This window comes from Phodopus roborovskii, unplaced genomic scaffold (assembly GCF_943737965.1).
Source record: "Phodopus roborovskii unplaced genomic scaffold, PHOROB, whole genome shotgun sequence".
Taxonomy (NCBI): domain Eukaryota; kingdom Metazoa; phylum Chordata; class Mammalia; order Rodentia; family Cricetidae; genus Phodopus; species Phodopus roborovskii.
This window is the reverse complement of record NW_026126159.1, coordinates 32,085-56,458: the sequence shown is the minus strand read 5'-3', so window position 1 is coordinate 56,458 and position 24,374 is coordinate 32,085. Positions and strand designations below refer to the sequence as shown.

At 45.2% G+C, this 24,374-nt stretch overlaps 1 protein-coding gene across 2 annotated transcripts; it reads left to right on the top strand.

Annotated features, from left to right (window-relative positions):
• Positions 1-1,873: 1,873 nt before the first annotated feature.
• Positions 1,874-24,347, top strand: Hdac6 (histone deacetylase 6). Of its 2 annotated transcripts, none has more exons than XM_051179557.1 (29): positions 1,874-2,018; positions 2,719-2,838; positions 2,924-3,052; positions 3,187-3,275; positions 5,313-5,397; positions 5,496-5,536; positions 6,297-6,393; positions 6,536-6,633; positions 7,770-7,874; positions 7,989-8,057; positions 15,007-15,133; positions 15,223-15,288; positions 15,383-15,442; positions 15,509-15,598; positions 16,397-16,503; positions 16,589-16,656; positions 16,863-17,031; positions 17,115-17,243; positions 17,408-17,576; positions 17,820-17,953; positions 18,528-18,596; positions 18,717-18,909; positions 20,471-20,620; positions 22,106-22,280; positions 22,557-23,008; positions 23,099-23,200; positions 23,318-23,464; positions 23,558-23,686; positions 23,929-24,347. In XM_051179557.1, exons 1-29 carry the CDS (start codon positions 1,923-1,925, stop codon positions 23,995-23,997), a joined length of 3,534 nt encoding a protein of 1,177 aa, XP_051035514.1. In that variant the 5' UTR covers positions 1,874-1,922; the 3' UTR covers positions 23,998-24,347. The 2 variants fall into 2 exon arrangements, with proteins under 2 accessions (XP_051035514.1, XP_051035515.1); XM_051179558.1 differs by lacking the exon at positions 1,874-2,018 and adding an exon at positions 2,109-2,220.
• The last annotated feature ends 27 nt before the right edge of the window (positions 24,348-24,374 follow it).

Genomic DNA, 24,374 nt, shown 5'->3' with positions numbered 1-24,374 from the left:
TTTAAGGTGTGAGCCACCACTGCCTGGTTGAAGGCAATTTGTTAATTGAGGTTCCCTTCTCTCAAATGACTTTAGCTTGTGTCAAGTTGACATAAAACTGTCCAACACATTTGACTTCATTTTGTAAAAGAAATCAGCCAGATGAAAGAAACCAAGAATTCTGCAGCAGAGATTTTTATGGTTTTAAGCCAGTGGTTCTCAACCTTCCTAATGCTATGACCTTTTAATACAGTTCCTCATGTTGTGTGGTGACTACCAATCATGAAATTATTTTTGTTGTTACTTCATAACTGTAATTTTGCTATAGTTATGGATTTTAATGTAAATATTTTTGGCAAATGGGTTGTGACCCACATGTTGAGAACCAGTGTTTTAAATGGTTGCTGAGGTAGAGAGATGGCTCAGTGCTTGAATCCTAGCACCCACATAAAAAGGCTCAAACACTTGTAACTTCAGCTCTTGGAAAATCCAGTACCCCTTTCTTGCCTCCTTAGGCACTGGCATACACACAGGCATGGTGGGCATGGTGGCACATGCCATTAATCCCAGCACTCAGGAGGTAGAGGCAGGTGGATCTTAGTAAGTTATAGGTCAGCCTGGGCTCCAGAACAAATTCCAGGACAGCCAGGGATGTTATACAGAGAAACCCTGTCTCAAACAAACAAACAAGCAAACAAACAAACAAAAAGATTCCATGTGGCTGATATGTCTTTATTTGCTATCTGGCCCTTTATAAAATCAATGACTCCTGTTGTGCAGGAAATGATATTTGACTGTTTAATATATTGCTCTATAGGTATCACACCCCAGAATATTATTTATCATTATATATTTTCTTTAATGTGTAGACTTAGACCCATAGCCCTTAAGGCAATGTGGGGGACTGAAACTGGCATTTGCAAGAGGGTCAGAGAGTCTGGCTACTGATTTTTGGGACTGTCAATCTATTTGCTAGTCAGTGATGCAGAACTCCAAAAGGTTTCTTTCCAGCTTCAGCATACAGCCCAGTAGGAAATGGGGGTGGGTGGAGTAATCAGGAGGACAAATTGTCCTCCAGTGGGAATGATACTTAGAGTGGGAGTCCCAAAGACTCACACGGACAATTTTCCCTCCATAGTCTACTACATGTAGGCAGGTAGGTTGAGCCGACATCCAGGAAAACATCCCTCACAAATCCATTCTGGTCTTGGTACAACCATCACAATTTTCCAGATAAGGAAATCGAGGGCAGAGCTGTGACTTGTCCAAGATCGTATGTCTAAGTCCCTCTGCAAAGCAGCCTTAATAATGCGAACTATATCACAGAAGTGTGGCTTTCTGGCACCATGTGCCACTTGGAGACTCCTTCCACGCCCCTACCCATTTTTACAGAATGATAATAGCTAACATTTGAAGATGCTTGCGTACTCTATCACAGTGAGTACTAACTCAGAAAATCTTCAACATGTATTCCACTCTTATTTTTGAATACCAGCAGCCATAGTACCTACTAGTTTATAGTACATTATTAGTCTTTATCTCGGAACAGTCACCTGCCTGCCCTAGCTACGTCATCGCCAAGCGCAGCGCAGGAAACCCGAGAAATCCCTTTTGAACGCCCTAGCTTCTTTGATTCGCTCTCGAATCACTGCACAGTACAACGGATGCCGGTCCGTTGGGTTCCTAAGATGACTGGCTTGGAATTAAGAATGGTAGCCATAGCAATCAGAACAACCGCGGCAGTGGATCGGAGTGGAGGTGGGGGGGGCGTGTAACGCTAGGGGAAGATCCGGGTCTCGAACCACTGAGTCACAATTTACGCAGGCGCAGTATGACCCGCCCGTCAGTTTGGTGAGCTCGCGAGAGGTGTGGTGTGAGCCAGAGGAGTTGGGGATCCGCGCTGTGGGCTGGACGTGGGCGGGCAAATTAAAACGTTCAGCCCAATGGAAAAGAAGGAATCAGGTGCCCGAGGCCACACAGGTCGCCGGGAATTTGGCGGTGCGAGCCAAAGGCGGAGTTTGAGAAAGGGGCAGCGTTCAGTAAGTAGTGGGGGGAAAGGATTGGCTAATATCGATGGCCGGGCGGGAAGGGGGCGGAGGCTTAGAAGTGGCGGAGGGAGCTTGGTTAAACGTTCAGCATCTGAGAAGGGGGTGGGGTCTAATGGATTCTGATCGAAAGGGGCAGTCCCCTGAGCAGCGGGGCACAGTGAAAGGATCGGGACGAGATCAGAGGGTGCGGAAGGTGCGGGTTCGGCCTATAGGAGGTGGAGTTAAGTGAGTCTTTAAGGGTGGTGTCGAGGTCGCCGCAGCTTGGCCTGGCGGACTGGAAGGGTCGGTGACTAGCCTGGGAGATAGGTTGAAGAGGGCAGGTTTCAGAAGCCAAGCGTTCAGGGCGAGGATTAGAGGAATGAAAGGGTGTGGGAAGTAGAGGGGAGGGGAGCGGTGATTGGAAAGGGTAGGTCTTAGAAGAGCCGCATTGAGCCTGGGTTTACCTTGTTGAGTGCAAAGGCAAGATGAAGGAGGAGAATGTTATAAAAAGCAGCGAGGTCCAGGGGAACAAACAGACGAGACCAGGTTTCCTCTGAGACAGAAGATGGCCTTGAGGGGCGGGGTTTAGAATGCACAGGAATGGAACAGTGAAGGATGCGATCTAGAATAGGGGCGGGACCTGGTAAGGGACAAGGATGTGGGGTCCTCTGGACACTCCAGGGGCCTCACCGCCAACTACACCCCCTCTTAGAGCCGTGCCAGGAGTGAAGGCTCTTCAGCCATGACCTCCACTGGCCAGGATTCTTCTACCAGACAACGAAGGAGTAGGCACAATCCCCAGTCATCCCCTCAGGACTCCAGCGCCACCTTGGTGAGGCCTCAGATGGGCCCTGATGAGGGGGGAGGGAAAGCCAGCCAGCCATGTCCAGACTCTGATCCTTCTCTCTGATTGGCAGAAGCGAGGTGTTAAGAAGGGTACTGCACTGCACTCCAGCCCCAATCTAGCAGAGGTAAAGAAGAAAGGCAAAATGAAGAAGCTCAGCCAAGCAGTTGAAGAAGACCTGATCGTGGGGCTTCAAGGCTTGGTGAGAGATGCCTGGCTGCAATTTGGTCTTCTTTACAAAACAAAACAATGATTTCTCCCGTGTTAGACAGTATGCAGTGTTTTCTGTGACTGGGGCTCTGAATGAATCTGTGTTCCTTTTCTTTTCCCCTGCAGGAGCTGAACCCTGAGACAAGAGTATCGATTGGTACTGGATTGGTGTTTGATGAACAACTAAATGACTTCCACTGCCTTTGGGATGACAGGTGAGGCTGGGACTTCCAGATTGTCCCCAGAGTAGAACATTTCCAAATTTGCCCCTGTCTCCCCAAGCAAGAGTGAAGCTTTTCTTATTCTAGCCTATTGTCTGGAAGCAGATGATTTAGGGAGTGGGGGGTCATTCTTGAAAGAGTTCTCTTTTAAACCAACATATGTATCAAAGTGTCTACTGTGTGCCAAGAGTTGGTGATACATGTTAACAAAATGGAGAAGTCCCTGCTCAGCTCTTGGTAAGTATGAGGGAAGATCATTAAACAGCCAACAGCAGCATGAAGTCTTTAATGGAGACAGAGTGACTAGGAATTCAATGTGTTTTTGTTTTTACACAAAAGCTGACTCTGTAGCCTAGGCTGTCCTGGAACTCACTATTTAGGCTAAACCAGCCTCAACCCTTTGATGATCTTCCTGTCTTAGCCTCCTGACTACTGAGATTACAGGCATGAGCTCGAATACTTGGGTAGAGTGTTTATTAGATGGCCCTGGAGTAGCTAGCAAGCAGAGTCCCAGAGGCCGCCTGAAGAGACATTTATGCCAAAACATACTTCCCATCTGCTCTACCTCTCAAAAGAATCTGCTTATACCTTTTGTGTCTGTGTTCAAAATATATTCATTATCTGACTTCTCCTCACCGGTCCCCTGCTTCTAGCCTCCATAGTGAAGCCTTTCTTAAAGTACTTCAAGGGCAGAGCTCTCAAGGTAAAGTCTGAATTCTTTATCCTGGCCTCCAAGGTTCCACGTGATTTGGCTCCACATCACCCTTAAGTGACCTATTCAGCCAGTTCTTTCCTCATTTGCTTCAGTTCACTTCACCCACACTGGTCTCCTGGCTGTTTTTACAGCAGGCCAGGCACCCTCTAGCTGGGTCTTTACCCTTGGCTGATCTCTCTTTCAACTTTCACAACTATTGAGACTCTCACAAAAGCCTTTCATTGGCCACTAACTTTCTTCCATGTGATCTTAGATATTTTACTAGCCTCTGCCATTGTCTGTTAATCATTACACTGATGTTTACAAATATAGTAGCTATCTCCCGTATGCTGACCTAAGACAAACTAATGATGTGAGAAAGGTTTCATTTATGGTCCGTCTACATTGGTTGAGGAGCTAGGGATGCAGCAGTAAACTAAACTGCCTTCAAAAGTCATCAGGAAGAGTGTCAGAGCAATGCTATCCAGAAGAAACTAAGGTGGATGGGAGAATAAAGCTTGAGTGGAAGGGTGCTTCTGTTTTTCTGTACATCAGTCAGGGAAGGCATTGCTGAGTTTGCATAAAATTACAGGTGGGTGTTAAGGGAGTGAGCCATGGAGTCATTGTGGAAAAGGGTGTTCTAGGTAAAAGATGTTAAAGTCCATGGGCTTGGCTGAAAGGTATGTGAAGACCAAGGAGGCCACTGCAGGTGAAACAAAGTGAAAGAGGAGTCATGTGATAAGCAGGGTCAGGCTGGCCAGTGAATGGCATACACCTTTAATCCTAGCACTTGGGAGGCAGAGGCACGCAAATCTCTGAGATCGAGGCTAGCCTGGTCTACAGAGTGAGTTCCAGGACAGGCTCCACAGCTACACAGAGAAACCCTGTCTCGAAAAAAGAAAGAAAGAAGGGAATGAAGGAAGAAAGATAGATACATAGATACAGGTCAGAAAAAGGATAAGGACAGATTTTTTTTTTTTTTTTTTTTTTTTGGCCTTTTAGGTGTGATAAAATTTTAGCTCCAACTGTGAATAGAGTAGGAGTTATAAAAGGGTTTTGAGTACTAGAATTTTCACCACTGGCTGCTGTGTACAGAAGGGACTGTTGGAGTGAGTGTAGTAGCAGGGATGATGTGATAGACAGCTTTGACTGGAGGTACTGGTGGCATAAATGGTAGTGGGGGGGGGGAAGTATAAGGCTGCAGAAATGACAAGAGAAAAGGCTGGTGCCACAGGTAAGGAGTGAGCACCTATGGGGTAGGGTTGAGAGATGTGATTTGCTCCCTAGTGCCTTGCTTGTTTGTGTGTGTATGTATGACTGCATCTCCACCTCCCCAGCTTCCCTGAATGCCCTGAGAGGCTCCATGCCATCAAAGAGCAGCTGATCCTGGAGAGCCTCCTGGACCGCTGTGTGTCCTTTCAGGTGAACCTCTACCAACCAGTGTTCGGGTGGTGGGCAGGGAACCGGCAGGACCTAGGCATGGCCTGGGTTCTAGCCCTTTATTCCTCATGTCTCCCCAGGCCCGGTTTGCTGAGAAGGAGGAGCTGATGTTGGTTCACAGGTGAAAACTTGGGAGCTTGGTAGGGTGGGGAGGAAGATGTTCTGGCCCAACCAGGACAGACTGGATGCTTTGGGAAAGAATCCCATAGACACTGTGGCCAGCCTTGGGCAAGTCCTTGAGCCTCTCTGAATCTGTCATTGCTAAAAAGTCCTACTAAATTCCAGCCAATTGTGATGGTAGATACCTATAATACCATCACTTGGGACATGAAGACAAGAGAATTGGGAATTCAAGACAATCCTTGGCTACATAGCAAATTCAACCTGGGTTACATGAGGCCCTGTCTGAAAAAGCCTCCCACCCCCTAAAGAAAAAAATCTTAAGTTCTTCAGGAGGGTCAGTATGTGTGTCAGATACCTGACAGCATCTTGCAGATCCTAAGCCTGTGATGGGCTAGTGTTCTTATAATCTGGTTTGTTAACTGATGGTGGATGCCTGGCAGAGTGGTCAGGGGGCACTTGGGGGCTGTAGGAACTCAAAGGAATAGGCCTGGTACAGTGTGACTCACACAAAACTAGCTTGGCAGAGAGTATCTGAGCTGAGCTCCAAGAGACAAAAAAAGGCAGAGGGCTGTTGCAGGGAACAAAATACATAACTGGAGATGGGGGGGGGCTAGAAAAATAATTGGGACTGTGGCCTACATCCCAGGTGATCCCCTAGGTTGACTGGAGGCCTGATTTGGCCAAAGGCCTGATTTGTAGAAGGTGTTGCTGGGGAGGGAACAGGGCTTCAAATCCTATCCCCTATCTTGCGTCCTCAGCCTGGAATACATTGACCTGATGGAAACAACCCAGTACATGAATGAAGGAGAACTTCGCATACTAGCAGACACCTATGATTCAGTTTATCTGCATCCGGTATGCATGAGAACGGAGGTCAGGGTGTGGCAGCTATTCTGGGATCACCCATATCCATGGCAACCTCACTGTGGGAAAAAGAAGCAAAATAGATAGGACAGTTCTTTCTCATTCTTTCTCTCTGACCCTCCACTGTCTGCAGAACTCATATTCATGTGCCTGCCTGGCCACAGGCTCTGTCCTCAGGCTGGTCGATGCTGTCCTGGGGGCTGAGATTCGGAATGGCATGGCCGTCATCAGGTAGGACTCTCAAGCATTTGGCTTGTTACATTTTTATTTTATTTTATTTGGTTTTTGAGGCAGGGTTTCTCTGTGTAGCCCTAGCTGTCCTGGAATTTGCTCTGTAGACCAGGCTAACCGCTAACTCAGAGATCTTCTTGCCTCTGCCTCCTGATCGCTAGGATTAAACATGTGCGCCACCAATACCTAGCAGCTTCATACATTTTTTAACAAATCTTTCTACCTAGTGGTGCATGGAGGTGCATGTCTGTAATACCAGTACTTTGGAGGTAGATGTTGAAGGAATTCAAAGCTAGTAAATTTGAGACCAGCCTAGGCTATATAAGATACTTTCTCAAAAAAAAATATCATTCCCTCAAATGTAAAATGTGTTAACTTGGGTCCAATGTCTTCATGTGGTCAAAGAGTCAAATGATACAAAGGGGAGTTCAATAAAAATCCTCTCTCCTATCCTTGTGGATAAGCTCCTGATAGGTAGTCATTGTAACCAGTAACTTCTGTATCCTCTCACAGATAGTCTTATTAGTAAGTAATAAGTATCATAGTTCACTGATTCTCAGGTATATATTTCTTTTCTATCTGGAACATCTTGAAATCCATTTGTAGCCAACAAACCATGACATCTTAAATTTTAGTCAAAGCATTTGCTGTTTTGCTGTTGCCATGGAAAATCATAGCACATCTCTTCACAGCTGACTTCCTAGAACTGATCAAATGCAGAAGATAGATTTTGCCCTTCTCAGTCCCCCTTTAATCACAATCACCAATAGCAGTAAGCACATGAAGCACTCGCTTCCAAACTGCACTTTTTTTCTTGATTTTTTTGAGTCAGGGTTTCTCTGTGTATCCCTGGCTGACCTAAAACTAGCTCTGTAGATGAGAATGGCCTCAGTTTCAGAGATCTGCTTGCCTCTTCCTCCAGAGTCCTGGGATTAAAGGTGTACGCCACCACCTGGCGCATGTACATTGTAATGGTTATGTTTAAATCTCCTCTGATGAGAGTGCATTGGGTTGGGGGGTTGAAGCTTCAAAAGCCACAGTTCCTCGGTTGCTGGCAGATTCACAGGAGCTATGCTGGAAGAATTGGGAGCATGTGAGGAAGACTCTCAAATCTGTACCTTTCCTTTCCTGCTTAGGCCTCCAGGACACCATGCCCAGCACAGTCTTATGGATGGGTATTGCATGTTCAACCATGTGGCTGTGGCTGCCCGCTATGCTCAAAAGAAGCACCGCATTCAGAGGTCAGTAGCAAATGACACATGGAATGGGGGTAGCATGGAATGGGGGTACCGTGGTCCTGGCTCTATATTTCACTTGATTCCCTTGCACGGAGCTCCCCTCTCTCCTGTTCACAGGGTTCTTATCGTGGATTGGGATGTGCACCACGGTCAAGGGACACAGTTCATCTTCGACCAGGACCCCAGGTATATCACAAGTCCCACTCTCAATACCAGACTTCTAACTACTTCTAACTGTTTGGCCCAGCCATAGGAGTTAGGAAAGGGGAGGGAGCATTCATGTTCATTGAGTTAGCCTGGAATGAGGAAATGTACTGGTTCTTGGTTGTCTGCTGTCTCCTTATTACTCTGAAGCAAGAACTGTGGAGTTCCCATTTTACAGATGGTGAAACTGATCCTTACAGGTTACAATGTCATGCAAAGAAGTGAAAGAGGTGGGATTTGACTTATAAGTACGTGGAGATCTTGCTCTACAATTGACCCCCAAGCTGGAGTGGACCTCAAATCAAAACTTTATTTTTAATTATGATAGTACTTCAAACTATTCTTTCAAGTTAAATAGAGGGCTAGCAAGATGGCTCAGAAGGTAAAGGTACTTGGCTGACAACCTGAGTTTGATCTCTAGCACCCACATGGTAGAAGGAGACAGAACCAAGTCCTACAAGTTATCATCTGACCTCCATATCCATACCATAGCATGGACACAGCTATACACATAAACAAAATAAAAATAAGTTGACAGTTTAGGTTTTAGCCTTACATTTTTATTTACATGTAAATATTCACTATTATACTACCAATGGGATAATTTTCCTATGCTCTTTGGCAACTTTATTTCCTCTAACCAGATTGACGACACGCTTAAAATGTTGGTGCTACAAAAGCATCTTATTCCTTGAAAACACTGTAGAGTATTTCATTGTGTTGTATTTCTGGTCATTTAATCCTGGGACATTTAAGATACTTCCTAGTTTTTGCTATTATAGACAATTCTACTATGAATAATATTATTAATTTTTTTGGTTTTTTTCAAGACAGGGTTTCTCTGTGTGGCTTTGGAGCCTGCCCTGGAACTAGCTCTGTAGATCAGGCTAGCCTTGAACTCACAGATCCATCTGCCTCTGTCTCCCAAGTGCTAGAATCAAAGGTGTGGGCCACCAACGCCCTGCTATTTTCTTTTCTTTTCTTTTCTGTATTATAAATATTTAACTTACATCTTTAGGTGTATCTATATAAGGAATTTCTAAAAGTGAATTGCTGAGTCAGTTCAACATGCTTTAAGGTCTGGTATATGCTATGAAACTTTACTCCAGAAGGGTACCAGTTTATCCTTCCTATAGAAAATGATTTAACTCCTTGCCACTAAGGGTATTATATTGTAAATAGTAGTTGTTTTCTCTGGCCTTCCATTGAACTGATTACATAGAATCTGCTTTTGCTCTTGTGGCCCTTGGTCCCATCTAGATGCTTTGTTCTTTAAACATTGCTTTATTTACTATTTTCCAGCATTTAGTGCTGATGGCAACTGTCTTTTTCACTTCTTTCTGAGTTATCTGCTTTGCTGTCTGAAGGGCTTTAGACTTTTCTCTTTTTCCCATATGTTTTCCCACACAAACTCTAGGTTCTGTTAACTTCTCTTTAGCAGTGGGCTGACATTTTACATCTGCAGCCTTATACCTTCTATCTTTGCATGTGTTCTTACATTAGATCTTTGATAAATACTTTATTTTTTCTGTTCTCTCAGACTCCTTTTAGATGTTAAACTTCCTGACGTGATACTTTATGGGATTCTGTTTTGTTTTCATTTGACTTTTGAGACTGGGTCTCCAGCTTAGGCTGGCCTCTAACTCTGTATGTAGCTGAGGATGACCTATTGTTTTAAGTGGGGACAAGAGGTATTTCCTTTTGATACCCCAGGGCCAGGGCAAGTATGTAACTGTCTGGGATGATTCTTATAGTTTTTTTTTTTTTTTAATATTTATTTATTTATTTATTTATTTATTATACAGTATTCTATCTGAATGTATCCCTACAGGTCAGAAGACGGGAGCAGATTTCATTACAGATGGTTGTGAGCCACCATGTGGTTGCTGGGAATTGAACTCAGGACCTCTGGAATAGCAGTCAATGCTCTTAACCTCTGAGCCATCTCTCCAGCCCCGATTCTTATAGTTTTAAGTTAATTTTTATTTCCCTTCTCTGCCTTTCCAGTTCTGACTTTCTGCTCTAAACCTTCAATCCTAAAGGATGGTCTGGATTTTTTATTTTGAATTCTTGATCCTCCTGCCTCCACCTCTTGAGTGGTGGGCTTATACCATGTACCATCAGGCCTAGTTTGTATGACACTAGATATCTAACCTAGAGTTTCATGCATGTTAGGAAAGCAATCTACCAACTGAGCTGCATCTCCAGCCCTGTGTGGCTTTTAAAAAAAAGAAATCATTACTTTTTTAAAAGTGGCTGTTTTGCCTACATGTATGTGTGCACTACGTGCATGTCTAGTATCCTCAGAAGCCAAAGAAGGGCATTGGATCCCTTGAACTTTACTTTATAGACAATTATAAGCTGTCATGTATACTGAGAATCAAATGCAGGTCCTCTTAGAAGAACAAAAACCCCCTTAACTGCTGGCATCTCTCCTCCCATTAGGCTTATTTCCTGTTTTTGTATCTCGTTTTACTTTTGCTCAGTGTCCTGAGAGATGGCCTTAATTTTGTTTGTAAGTCCTCCCACTGAATTATGTAATCTGACTTTTATTTTCTTTTGAGACAGGGTCTTACTGTGTAACTCAAGTGGGCTTTGATCTCATTCTCTGTAGTCCAGGCTGGCCTCCAACTTGAGATCCTCCCCCTCAAGTGCTAAGACATGGTGCCACCCTCTCTAGTAAGACATTTTTTTGATAGGCACAAGGATTTTCTTTCTTTCTCACTTTTATGTCCACTCATTCCTGTGCTTGCTTTTATAGAATAAGAATTAGAGCTGGGTGGTAGTGGCACACACAGGAGGCAGAGGCAAGTGGATCTCTGTGAGTTCAAGACCAGCCTGGTCTACACAGTGAGTTCCAGGAAAGCCAGAACTGTTACACAGAGAAACCATGTCTCAAAAACAAAAAACAACATAAAAGAAATCGAAGTGCCTTAAGTTGTCTTCCATTCCATGTTGTTATGTCTCTTCATTCTGAAGCTAACTGAATTATCTTCTTAGTTCTTCTCTTTGTATCTGTGCTTTTCCTCAAATGTCTTCTTTTGGCTATTTATACCTTACATTGAAGGGCTGTTCTTGGGGCCATCATGAGATTACTGTGCTGTGCTATTAGTAGATCAGTGTTCCTGAAAAGCATTTCCTAGAATGGCAACAGAGGATGTCTGCTGATATAGATCTCAAGTTTAGGGACTGTGGGAAAAGATCCAGGCATTAGGTTGGATTTTGCAAATACCATGAAAAAAAAAAAAAAAGAATACCTCTTTTTCTCTTTTTGGAGAAGTTTAGAGGGTGCACATCTTTTATTTAATTAATTTTATTTTTATGTGTATGTGTGTATACCTAAGTGCATGTATATATGCCATGGGTGTGCATGACTCTGCAGATGTAAGAAGCAGGTGTCAGGTCCCTTGGAACTGGCATTACAGACAGTTGTGAGCTGCCATGTGGGTGCTGGGATTTGAACCCAGGTCCTCTGAAGAGCAGTCAGTGCTCTTACCCACTGAGCCATCTCTCCAGCTACTCGATTATTTTTCTAATCTCGTCTGTCAATGTTACTATTTTACTACTTTACTAAATTTTCTGTTTTTACCTTTTAAAATTTCTTCCACTTGCATTCTTTATTCTGTTTGTTTGTGGCTTCCTCGTTAAATTAAGAAATTCATTGGCCATTTTTTTTTAATCCATGTCTACACCCACTACTCTACTCCTGTTTTATTTCTGCATAAATTCTAGAATGCATCTTTTAAAATTAGGGATTAATTTTTAGAGAAGGTATTACTCATTGGAGAGGTATAGCTCAGTGGTAGAACTATTTCTACATTTTGGGTTTGGGTTCCATCTCAGCATTTTAAAAGAAAGCATTAGCCTCAATATCATGTGTGAGAAAATGAATAAGACTTTAATAAGCTTTTTGGGGGGTGGAGGTAAAATATGGTCTCATTATATACCCTAAATTATCCTTAAATTCTCAATCCTCCTGCCTCAGCCTCCTGAGTGCTGAGATTATATATGTGCATCGCTATAGCTGGTACCTTTACTATCCTGTGCATGGGATGTCAGAAAGGTAAAGAGTAAACCTATTTTATCAGTCCATTGTCGTACTTGAAGTTGTTTGAACTTATTGTAAAGTAACCTTTTGGAGTCTGAGGAAATAGATGGCTCAGTCAGTAAATTGCTTATGAGAACCTGAGTCTGATCCCTAGAACCTGTATTTTTTAAAAGCCCAGAATGGTGGTACACACTTATAATCCCAAGTAATGGATGGTGGTACACATTTATAATCCCAAGTATTGGAGTGTCAGAGACAGGCAGATCACTGACCAGCAAACCTCACCTACTTGATGAGCTCCAAGCTAATAAAAGACCCTACCACAAAAAAACATGGTCTGGCCAAATAACACCCAAGATTGTCCTTGACTTTTATACACATGCATGAACACACGTACACACATGCATTGGACTGTGTAAAGCCCTCAATTCTATATATAGTACCACACACAAAATCAATCAATCAAAACAAAATCCTCTTCTGTTTACCCTATAAACCTAGTTTACAAAATCCTCTTCTGTTTACTCTGTTTGTTTGTTTGTTTGTTTGTTTTGAGACAGGATTTTTCTATATAGCCTTGGCTGTCTTGGAATTCACTATGTAGACCAGGCTGGCCTTGAAGTCACAGAAATCTGCCTGTCTCTCCCTCCCAAGTGCTGGTATTACAGTGTGTGCTAGTTTTTGTTTTCTCTGACTGAGAGCTCTTGTGGAGTTTGGTTTTTAAAGTCTTTGCTTACTTAACTCCCTGAGGAAAATTCTTTTTCTCCAGTATAGTTATTTTTCTCTACTCATTACTTTGCTGAAAGTTTGAAGCCAATATTTACTTATCAATGTCAGAAATGTAAAATAACACGCTTAACAAAACAATAATTCAGACCGGGCATGGTGGTTCCCTGTGTGTTCAAGGCCAATCTGGTCTACATAGCAAGTTCCAGAATAGCCAGGACTACATAATAGAGACCTTGTGTCAAAACCCAAACAAAAAAACCATCCTGTACCCACTCAAAGACAAGAGCTTTTTTGTTTTTGTTTTCTCATACATTGTATGCCTACTTCAGTTTCCCCTCCCACCACTCCTCTCCATCCTGCCCCCCCAACACACACACACCTCCCCTCTTCCTCAGATATTCTACTTCTATATTTCCCTTCAGAAAAGAGCAGGCCTCCCAGGGATATCAGCCAAACACAGCATAACAAGTTACAATAAGACCAAGTACAAATCCAGACTAGACAAGGCAACCCAGTAGGAAGAAAAGGGCCCCAGGAGCAGACAAAAGAATTAGAGACACCCCCACTGTTAGGAGTCCCACAAGAACTCTAAGCTAAATAACCATAAAATATATGCATAGAACCATGCAGTGCAGGCTCCGTGATTATCACTTCAGGACTAAAGCTTTTTATGAAGATTTCATTTTCCAATTCCATGTTACTTTTCCTCAGTTTTAAGTATCTTTTTTATGCCTTTTAAACGCCACAGCTTTATATATTATCAACATATATGAAGATGTCTCTCTTGAGTTAGTCTAGATTTTTTTGCTCACCAATATTTTTCATTTCTCATAAAAAGGAGGGGGGATGCCACCTCATCCTCCTGGAACAAGGCAGGGAGTAGTTGATCAGATAGATGGTTACTGGATAGACAGATGGGTAGATAAATGATAGATTATTCATTTTGTTTTCCCCCAAGCAAAGTTAACTCCCCCCACCCCTCTATGTGCTTTCTGTTGGATTCTGTCCATCATATACTTTTAGTCTCAACCTGATTGTCATGCCTTTTTAGCTAGAATCTGTTCATCTTGTCTTTTCATCCAGAACATGTACATATGTCCTCTCAATCTGAATGTGCACATTTTATCTTTGTAGTCAGCTTGCACATTGTGGCTTTTCAGCATCAGTTTGTGTGTTGGTCCCTCTCACCCCTGTGGGTGCTTTCTCACCTATGAAATACAAGTGATAGATGTGGCTTTGTGAAGTATTAAGGGAAAAGGAATGTCCTCATTGACTTTATGGTAGTCTTAGATAGCATCCTTTACCTTAGATAGCATCCTTTACTTTAGCTCTACACACAAAACCAAGCCCCATCTTTCCTCATTCCTGGCTTCTGCATTTCTCCACTTCTTAGTGGAATCACTAAGTTCTCCAGCATAGACTGGAGGCTCTTTACAGCCCTAACTGGCCTCTGCAGATAAGTTCCCCCAAGACCCCCAAGGACCCCCAGTATTCAGTGTTGTTATTACCTAGGGATAATACACTGGGGGAGTGGTGAGAAGACGTGACCTAGAGTTTCTCACAGGGTCATCATGTCCAGGTTCTTGGGTTGACTGGTAGCTCTTGAGACCTTAGACTTGAGTCTGAAATTGGGTGGACATTGAAAAGGCAGCAATATTTACTGACAGAAGTTCTGGTGGGAGATCAGTCAAACCACTGGGAGAGGATTCATGAATGGGGAAATGGCTAAGTTGGTAAATGAATGGAAGGGTAAACTAATGGAAGAATTAAGAGTGTAGGTTGAACCTAGGCGTTGGTGGCACACACCTTTAATCCCAGCACTTGAGAGGCAGAGGCAGGTGGATCTGTGTGAGTTCAAGGCTAGCCTGGTCAACAAAAGCTAGTCCCAGGACAGCCTCCAAAGCTACACAGAAAAAATAAAAAACAAAACAAAAAAGTACTGACTGAGAATTGTAAAAACTTAGGGAGAGAATGAATTGAGTAGTTGGTAAAAACAAAACAAACAAACAAAAAATACCTTGTTGAATAAACCCTTGCAGCTGTAGGTTGGAGGCCTTAAGTTTGACTCTTTAATTCCCTTATTTTTTTTCTATCCTGGGGATTGCGTTAACACATGCTATGTAACCCCTCAACATTTCTTTTCTCTGCCTCTAGTGTCCTCTATTTCTCCATCCACCGCTATGAGCAGGGTCGGTTCTGGCCCCACCTCAAGGCTTCTAACTGGTCCACTATAGGTTTTGGCCAAGGCCAGGGATATACCATTAATGTACCTTGGAACCAGGTCAGTATCTTCCCGCCTAAAGTGAACCTAGCCCTGCCCTCCCACAGTCTCAAAAAAGGTGACTGTCCGTAATGTTTCTATGTTTGCAGGTGGGGATGCGGGATGCTGACTACATTGCCGCTTTCCTGCACATCCTGCTGCCAGTTGCCTTTGAGGTCTGGGAGATCTAGGAAATTTGGGGGTGAGGGGCAACATTGAGGGATGACCTGTGAAGGCGGGTGTTCTCACATAGTCTGTACCCTTCCTCAGTTTCAGCCTCAGCTGGTTCTGGTGGCTGCTGGATTTGATGCCCTCCGAGGAGACCCCAAGGTAAGGCAGGTTCTCTGGGCTTTTAGGTAGGCAAAGGGGAGTACACTGAGCTTTGTGTTCCCTCAGGGAGAGATGGCCGCCACTCCAGCAGGATTTGCCCACCTAACTCATTTTCTCATGGGTCTGGCAGGAGGCAAGTTGATTATGTCTCTGGAGGTGAGTAACTCACTTTTATCTAACTCTGTAGATCCCAAAGGGCTTAGAAGTTTTATATTTGTTTATTCATTCTTTGTATGTATATGTACATACACTATGCACATGTACCATGATGTGTGGGGTCAGAAGATAACTATGGGGGTTGGTTCTCTCCTTCCACCATGTAGATTCTTTTGGGGGATTGAACTCAGGTTATCAGGCTTGGTGGTAAGCACTCTTGTCCTGTGATCCCACTCATTGGCCCACTTGGAGGCTCAAGAACAAATCTGTTGGACCTTGGGGATGGATTTAAAAGGTATAATGCTTCCATTCTCAGCACCACTAAAAGCAAAACAAGAGCTTGCATGTATATAAGAAGTTCCTGGGGGCCAAAGAGATGCCTAGTGGCCGAGAGCACTTGCTGTTCTTGCAGAGGACCTGGGTTCGATTCCCAGCATGGTGGCTTGCAACTATCCATAACTCCAGTTCCAGGGGATCTAACAGGCACACGTGTGGTACACAATCACACATGCAGGCAGAATGTTCATAATCATGAAGTAAATAATTGATTCTCAAAAATTTCTTTAATGTGCTTTTTTTTTTTGTAAAGTTCTTCCTTGGTCAGCCTTACCACTTCATAATTCTTGGTGCCTCTGCTAATCACTTTACATTATTGTCCAATAAATGAAATGAAGTCACCCTCTAAGTGTATTGCTCCTTGACATATAATATGCACCCAAATATTGTTACTGTTATCATTATCCTTCTCTGGTAAAATCTGGCCCTCTGCTTTGCCTTCCCCAACAACTCCTTCCCCAGGGCGGCTATAACCTCCATTCCCTGGCTAAGGGTGTCAGTGCATCACTCCACACCCTTCTTGGAGACCCTTGCCCCATGCTGGAGTCCCCTGGTGTACCTTGTGCAAGGTGAGCCTGGGGGAAATGGGAAAGGAGAGCCTTTATTGCCTGCCTGGGAGCCATTTCATCACATTTCTGCTTCCATCACCTCCAGTGCCCAGACTTCGATCTCTTGCACGCTAGAAGCCCTTGAACCCTTCTGGGAGATCCTTGTAAGATCAGGTAGGAGGTGGGGGATGGGCATGACCAGCGTCAGACATGGAATAAATTATTGGGAATATTCCCTTCCAGATCCTCTCTTGCTTTCGTGGGGTGCCTTGGTGGGGAGGGCTGTGTGGGTTTTTGGCCTTATGTCTGGCCCACATTTGTCTCGAAATATGATGAGATCCAGATTCAGCAAGTTGGGTGATCTGAGCCCCTCTTTATAGTTGATCCCCAGGAGGAAGATGAAGTAGAGGAAGACAAGGCCGAAGAGGAAGATGAGGAAGGCCGCTGGGAGACTGCTGGACTGCCAATGGATACATGGCCAGTGCTGCATGATCGCACTGGGTTGGTCTATGATGAAAAGATGATGAGTCACTGCAACCTATGGGACAAGTATGTAGTCAGAGGGCTGGGTAAGTGCTGGGATTGCTCAGCTCAGTCACTAACCCCTGGCGCTGCTTTTCCCCCACTACTAGTCATCACCCTGAGACACCTCAGCGCATCTTAAGGATCATGTGCCACCTGGAGGAGCTGGGCCTCGCAGCACGCTGTGTCATCCTACCTGCGCGGCCTGCCATGGATGCTGAGCTTCTTTCTTGCCACAGGTCAGACCCAGAGCCAGGGCTAGGCCAGGTGCAGGCTCTAGGGACATTCTAGGGATAGGGCCTGGGGCTCTCCTCCAAGGTGGATGGAGCTACTGCCCACCTAGAGAGGTCCAAGTTCTTCTCTGGGGATGTGCATGTGGCAAGTTGTTCCTCTCTGTCTCCAGTGCTGAGTACGTGGAGCGTGTCCGGGCCACAGAAAAGATGAAAACCCGGGAGCTGCACCGGGAAGGTGCCAACTTTGACTCCATCTACATCTGCCCCAGCACCTTTGCCTGTGCGCAGCTTGCCACAGGCGCTGCCTGCCGCCTGGTGGAAGCTGTGCTTTCAGGACAGGTGTGTCTTCTCTGGGTGTCAGAGTGCAGTTTACCTGGAGAGATGAGGTCCCGAGGAAATAGAGAGGACCGCCTGTCCTTACTTAGGTGGACAGAGGCCATAGGAGAGTCTGTGCTGGGAGGAGCACCCCCAGAGTGGCTGCCCTAGGAACTGGTAGAGTAGACAGGAGAAAGGGAAGGGAAGAATGGAAAGGACAAGAGGGAGGGCCAGAGATCCAGGCTTCCTCACTGCTCCTCTCTGCAGGTGTTGAACGGCATTGCAATAGTGCGTCCTCCAGGACACCATGCAGAACCAGATGCTGCTTGTGGTTTCTGCTTTTTCAACTCTGTAGCTGTGGCTGCTCGCCATGCCCAAGCCATTGCTGGGCGTGCCCTGCGGTAAGGGCTCCCCAGATACCCCCAAACCTGACCTTTGTGGACATTACTCCCAACCCCATTCAGTCTTACTTGGCAGATCTATGGTCCAGCCCCAGGAACTTTCACAGAAGCAAGCAAGGGTCCACTAGGCAGCACTTGACTACAAAAGAGACAGGAGGGTTGTATTAGTGTTGCCAGAGCGTTTGAGCTAGATGCTTGATAAACTAGGATCCAGGGTATTATACATTTGTGATCAGGTCATTCCAACAGAACCCAAGCCCAGGCTCCCCATACTTACTCCAAAAGACTTAGGGTTTGGCATGTTATATTATTCAACCAGACCCAGAGCCCTGTTCCCTAGTGAGTCCTCAGAAAAGACTAGGACCTAGCCTCAAGTACTTGTGTAGGCCCATAGTAAAGCCTTTGGAAACCAAGGTTGGGTCTTCAGTCTTAAAATGATGGCCAGGGCTTTCACAAGATACCCATGGTCCTGCTACCCAGCAACAAATGCTTCTGAAATCTAGGTAGCCAGAGCCCTCTGTCTCCTAGAGCTAAATGTCCCAGGCTGCTAAAAGGAGCTGTTTCCCTACCCCAGGATCCTGATCGTGGATTGGGATGTTCATCATGGTAATGGAACTCAGCACATGTTTGAAGATGACCCCAGGTGAGTGATGGGACTGTGGGTAAGAATGTGGTATGGGAGGGTGCTGAACCATCCTTGAAGGGATGTTTGTAGTCCCTAACTTATTGTGGCCCCTTTCTCATCATGTCCTCTCCCTGGCAGTGTATTATACATGTCCCTGCACCGATATGACCGTGGCACTTTCTTCCCTATGGGGGATGAAGGTGCCAGTACCCAAGTAGGCCGAGCTGCGGGTATAGGCTTCACTGTCAACGTGCCCTGGAATGGGCCCCGAATGGGAGATGCTGAATACCTGACAACCTGGCATCGTCTGATACTTCCCATTGCCTATGAGGTGAGGTTCTGGTCATTATGTGATATCTGTAGGTGGCAGCACATACCTGCTTCCTCAGCATGTGTGTTTGACTACCAAGTGAGTGATCATTGGATGGTTGTTGGGACAGTGGTGGCAGTGATGGCCTTATGTATCTATCTGTCTGACCGTGCACATATGGCTGCATGTGTGTGGTCTCTCTGTATGACATTTTATATGTGAGCAACTGTCTTGGCTATATGTGTATGCATGTGTGTACCTCCTGGATATGTCTGCCATTGTGAATGCATGGTTGAAAGGGTATCTGTAAGAGATACTGTCTCTGTGAAACTGTGTGTACAAGGGAGCCAGGAAATTGGAGATATATATATATATATATATATATATATATATATATATATATGTAATGCTGCACAGTGGCTGTCGTTATTTTTCTGTATGTGATAGGTGTGATACTGTATGCCCTTGAATGCTGCTGTCTGTCTTGTGATAGCTTGAAAGAGACCTCCTCAATGTGGGAGGCTGTAGTAAGATCTTTCATCCAGGTCTGGTTGACTGGGTCCAGATGTCTATGTGTTAGGTCTCTCTGAGTGCTCTGACTCAGGGCTGGCCTAGCTATGTGGCCAAGCTGGGGGCAGGACCAATGGCGTGTGCGTCCAACTCTGCAAGTCTGTACTTAGGACTTGCATGCATGCGACTATAAACAGGTGGCAGAGACTACCTTGTATGTGTCTGTCCAACTGTGTGCAAGTGATTGCCTCCTGTGGGCATGAACAGTTTGTATAATCATTCTATCTGTGGTGACTGTATGCACATTGTGCCAATGCAGGGGTGGCTGTACATTATTGTCCCCACATGAAACCAAGCATGTATGTATAACTGGTGTGATTTGCAGTCCTGCCAGTGTGTGATTCTAAGATTGGGAGTGGGGGTGTTCTGTGTAGAAAAGCCTGGATCATGTGCATGCATGTCCCATGTTTGACCCTTGTTGTGTGTGTGCATGTGTGTGAGAGAGAGAGAACATGTCTCTGACTCCATTTCTTTTGCCACTATCTCTTGCCACCTGAGTCTCGTGTATCCTTGTCTCTGTGATCCATATCTATCTTATGACTCTATCTGGTGCCCCCTTCTGTCAATTTATAGTGTCTCCAATATCCTTTTTTTTTTTAAAAAAAAAAAAATATTTATATAATGTGTTTGGGTATTTTGCATGCATATGTATCACATGCATGTCTGGTGCCCATAGAAGCCAGAAAAGATCATCAGAGCCCCTGGGCCTGAAGTTAGACAGTTGTGAGCTGCCTTTTGGGTGCTGGGAAGTGAACCCCAGTCCTGGAAGAGCAACCAACTCTCCTAACCACGAGCCATCTCTCCAGCCCCTTCTCCCAATAGCTTGAGTTTCAGGCGGGTATACCCTTTGTTTCTCCTTGTTTCCCTGCCTTCTTTTCCTCATTTTCAGATCCCTGTCCTCACGTCCTCTGGCTTCTGACTTGCATTTCCAGGCCTTTTTTGGTCCTTGTTTCCATTGCTTACTGCCTTCTTAAGCCTTCATGCCCATGTGTCTCTTCTTTCCTTACTGCAGTTTAACCCAGAACTGGTGTTGGTTTCAGCTGGCTTTGATGCTGCACAAGGGGACCCACTGGGGGGCTGCCAAGTGACACCTGAGGGTTATGCCCACCTTACCCACCTGCTGATGGGCCTTGCCAATGGCCGTGTTATCCTTATCCTAGAGGTAACTCTCTTGATTGCTCTTCCCAGGGAGGGAGGGCAGTTTGGAAGAGTTGGCTATGTCAGGCTTGCAAGCTTCCTTGTCCTGCGAGGTAGAGTCTGTTTAGCTTATGTCCCTCTCAAGGTCAGAGGGACCATCTGGTTGTAGTGGCACATAACCATCCCAGCACTTGGAAGGAAGGAAGCAGGAGGATCAGGGTCATCCTCAGGTACATATCCAGTTTGAGGCCAGCCTGGGCTACATGAAACCCTGTTTCAAAAGCCTGCCTCACCCCCCCCCCAAAAAAAAAACAAATTAGGGAATTGAGTGGAACAATAATTAGTCTGAGTTACGCATTTAATAATGGCAGAATTGAGACTTGAACGTTTGGTTCTGGCAGTCTGCTCATTACCACATCTGAATTGCTCCTAACACATTAGAGAGACAAAGTAAACTCACTGACCTTTTATTAAGTGACTGGTGCCCCCACCATGTGCCTGGGTTTCTTGATCTACAGATGGGGCTGGCTCATTATGGAGGCATTCCTGGTATATAGCGTGCACTGTAGAGAGGCTGTCTTCCTACTGTTACATCTTTCAGACATTAACTTAACCCTCTCAGAAAACTTGGGTACACTAGATGAGGACAGTAAGTCACAGGGAATTTAACTGACTTACACAAGGTCCCACCTTAGGTTTGCCCAGGACTGATGATGGAAGGTTAAGATTAGGGTTAGGAACATTAACTAGTGTGAAGAGCTTATACTTGAGTGGTAGAATTATTCTGGCATGAACCAAGGGCCTAGGCTCAATTCCTTGGTAATACTAGCAACAACTTGAACTATTTTGTCAGCTCAGATTTGAACACCAGCACTGCCTCTTCAATTGCTGTGACCTCAAATAAGCCTTCTACCTACACCGGGCCTTGGTTTCCTTGTGTATAAAAGGAGTAGAAACAGGTTTCTATCAAGTAGGAAAAAGTTCAAGTTAGGGGATCAGACAGAGAGAATATTAGTTGTTCCTGTACCGGGTCACAAGAGGGACTCTTTTTGGATCTGCCACATGCATTTTTGTGTGGGTCAAATCTGTGCTTTCTATGATGTAAGGTTTAGGGTTCCTGAACAATATGAAGACAGGTGGCATAGGGGCATTTTTCTGTATAGATTGAGCATCTGTCAGTGTGAAGATTGTGTTAACATGTATAAAATATTTAAAATAGGGTCTAAGCTCACAGCAAATAATAAATGTAAGCTATAGTTTGTTAATACTATTACCAGTATTGTTATTGTTACCTTGCACCTGACAGTGCAATTTACATTCCCTCAAAACCACCTCACACAGTGAGTACTGCCCATTGTACGCATGTGTGTTATACTCATTTGTTCCTGGTACCACTCTAGACTTTTAGTGGCCTAAAACAAGGAGGAGAACGAATTGGAGAGCTAGGATATCTAACCCTCCAAATTCTCTGATGACCCCCTCATTGTACCCTTCCCTCTCCTTTGCAAAGGGTGGCTACAACTTGGCATCTATCTCTGAATCTATGGCTGCCTGCACCCATTCCCTCCTTGGAGACCCACCACCCCCGCTTGCCTTGCTCCGACCACCACAGCCAGGAGCCCTGGCCTCAATCACTGAGACCATCCAAGTCCATCGCAGATACTGGCGAAGTTTGCGGTTGATGAGTGAGTGCCCGGGCGGTGGTGGCATACCTCTTTAATCTTAGCACTTGGGAGACAAAGGCAGGCAGATTTCTGTGATTTGAAGGCCAGCCTCTAGTCTACAGCCACTGCTATACAGAGAAACCCTGTCTTAAAAAACTTTTTTTTTTTAAAAAGGGAAAGATAAAAGAAAGAAAAGAGAAAGAGAAAATGAAAATAAGGGAATTCAGAGAAGGGAGGGTGGATCAGAGGCAGGAAAGGAGTGGTGTCCACACTCAAGTATCCTTTCCATCATTCCAGAGATGGAAGACAAGGAAGAATGTTCCAGCTCTAAGCCCAAAACGACCCATCCTGTGTCACCTAAGGGAGTGACCACACCCAAAGCAGCAGTATCTGCAGTAGAATCTACTCTAGGCGATGCTAAATCAAAGACAGCTAAGGCAGTGCTTGTTCAGGGCCAGTCCTCAAAACAAGCTGCTAGGGGAGCTACCCTGGACCAGGCCACCTCAAATGAGCCTGTGGGAGGAAGCACTACTGACCAGCATGCCTCAGCATCAGCCACAAAAAATGTACCTAAGCAGACCACCTCAGAGCAGGCTGTGGAAGAAGCGGAGCCAATCCAAACTCCTCTAGCCTCATGTGCAGACAAGCAGACTACTGATGCGTCCCCTATACAGGGAGCCACAGCCCAGCGGGCCCCTGACCAGCTGATTGGGAGACTCAGCAGTTTGAAATTACGAAGTGGCGTGCAGGTAAAGCCTGCTACTCCTAGGAAGAGGGTAGAAGTGGGGTGGGTGGGGAGTCTGGACATTCTCACATACATCTTTTCCTTCTGTTTCTAGGAGGCCCCTGAATCCGAGGAGGGCCTACTAGCAGAAGCAGCTGGAGGTCAGGATATGAACAGCTTGATGCTGACACAAGGATTTGGGGACTTTAATGCCCAGGTGAGAGCCTGGGTTATGACTGCTGCTTCTTGTCCATTCATGCCTCCAGATAGGAGCATGCGATGTATGTGGAGAGGTGGAACTCTTCCCTTACTCAGTTTTACCTACCCACTCTAGGATGTATTTTATGCTGTGACCCCACTATCCTGGTGTCCCCATTTGGTGGCAGTATGCCCCATTCCTGCAGCAGGCCTGGATACATCCCAACCATGTGAGACCTGTGGAACACTCCAGGAGAACTGGGTGTGTCTGACTTGCTATCAGGTATGGAGCAAAAGAAGGAATTGGGTAGAGGTTGGCTCAGCAGCAAACTTCAGCTGGTGCCAAGCAACTCTGACACTCACTTTTCAACCTCAGGTGTACTGTAGTCGTTATGTCAATGCCCATATGGTCCACCACCATGAAGCCTCTCAACATCCACTAGTCCTCAGCTGTGTGGACCTGTCTACCTGGTGTTATCTCTGTCAGGCTTATGTCCACCACCAGGTGAGCCTGAGCAGGGTGTTTAAGCCATGTCCACTGAGCCCTGTCCCCCTCCACCCCGTATCCCTTCTGTCATTTGATAAGAGGAGAATACAGACTCCTTTGCATGGCTGCCCCATGAGTATTTGCAGGAGTATGAGTAGTCTATGAGATGCGGTAGTTGAAGCTACAGTGCTAACAGCCTCTTTGTAGCTAAAATAGAGCTACCTTCGCTTTTACCTACCTTGTCCTTGCTTCTTCTTCAGGATCTCCAAGATGTGAAGAGTGCTGCCCACCAGAACAAGTTTGGGGAGGACATTCCCCACTCACACTAAGTCCCAGAACACACTGCTGCCTGTTTACTTTCTGAGGCCCCAGACAGAGCAGCTTAGTTCATTGCAACCTGTACCTTGGATGAGGGTGGCCTCACTTAAATCTAACCTGAATATCCTTTGCAAGGTGCTTCTTTAAGTGCAAATCCTTTTAAAAGGACTAGAATGTTCAGTTGTAGATCTGCCCCTGTTCACTGCCTGCTTGAGGAACACCACTGTTGTACCCCAGAAGGAAAAGGGACAATTTAGTAGCCCTAAAAAGGATCTGAAATATCACAAGGGTGACATTGAAGGGCACAAATGGCAGTTATAGCAGGCTTGTGTATTTAATAAAGTTTTAAGTTGTTACAAAACCTGAAGAAAGTTTTTTTTTTTAATTT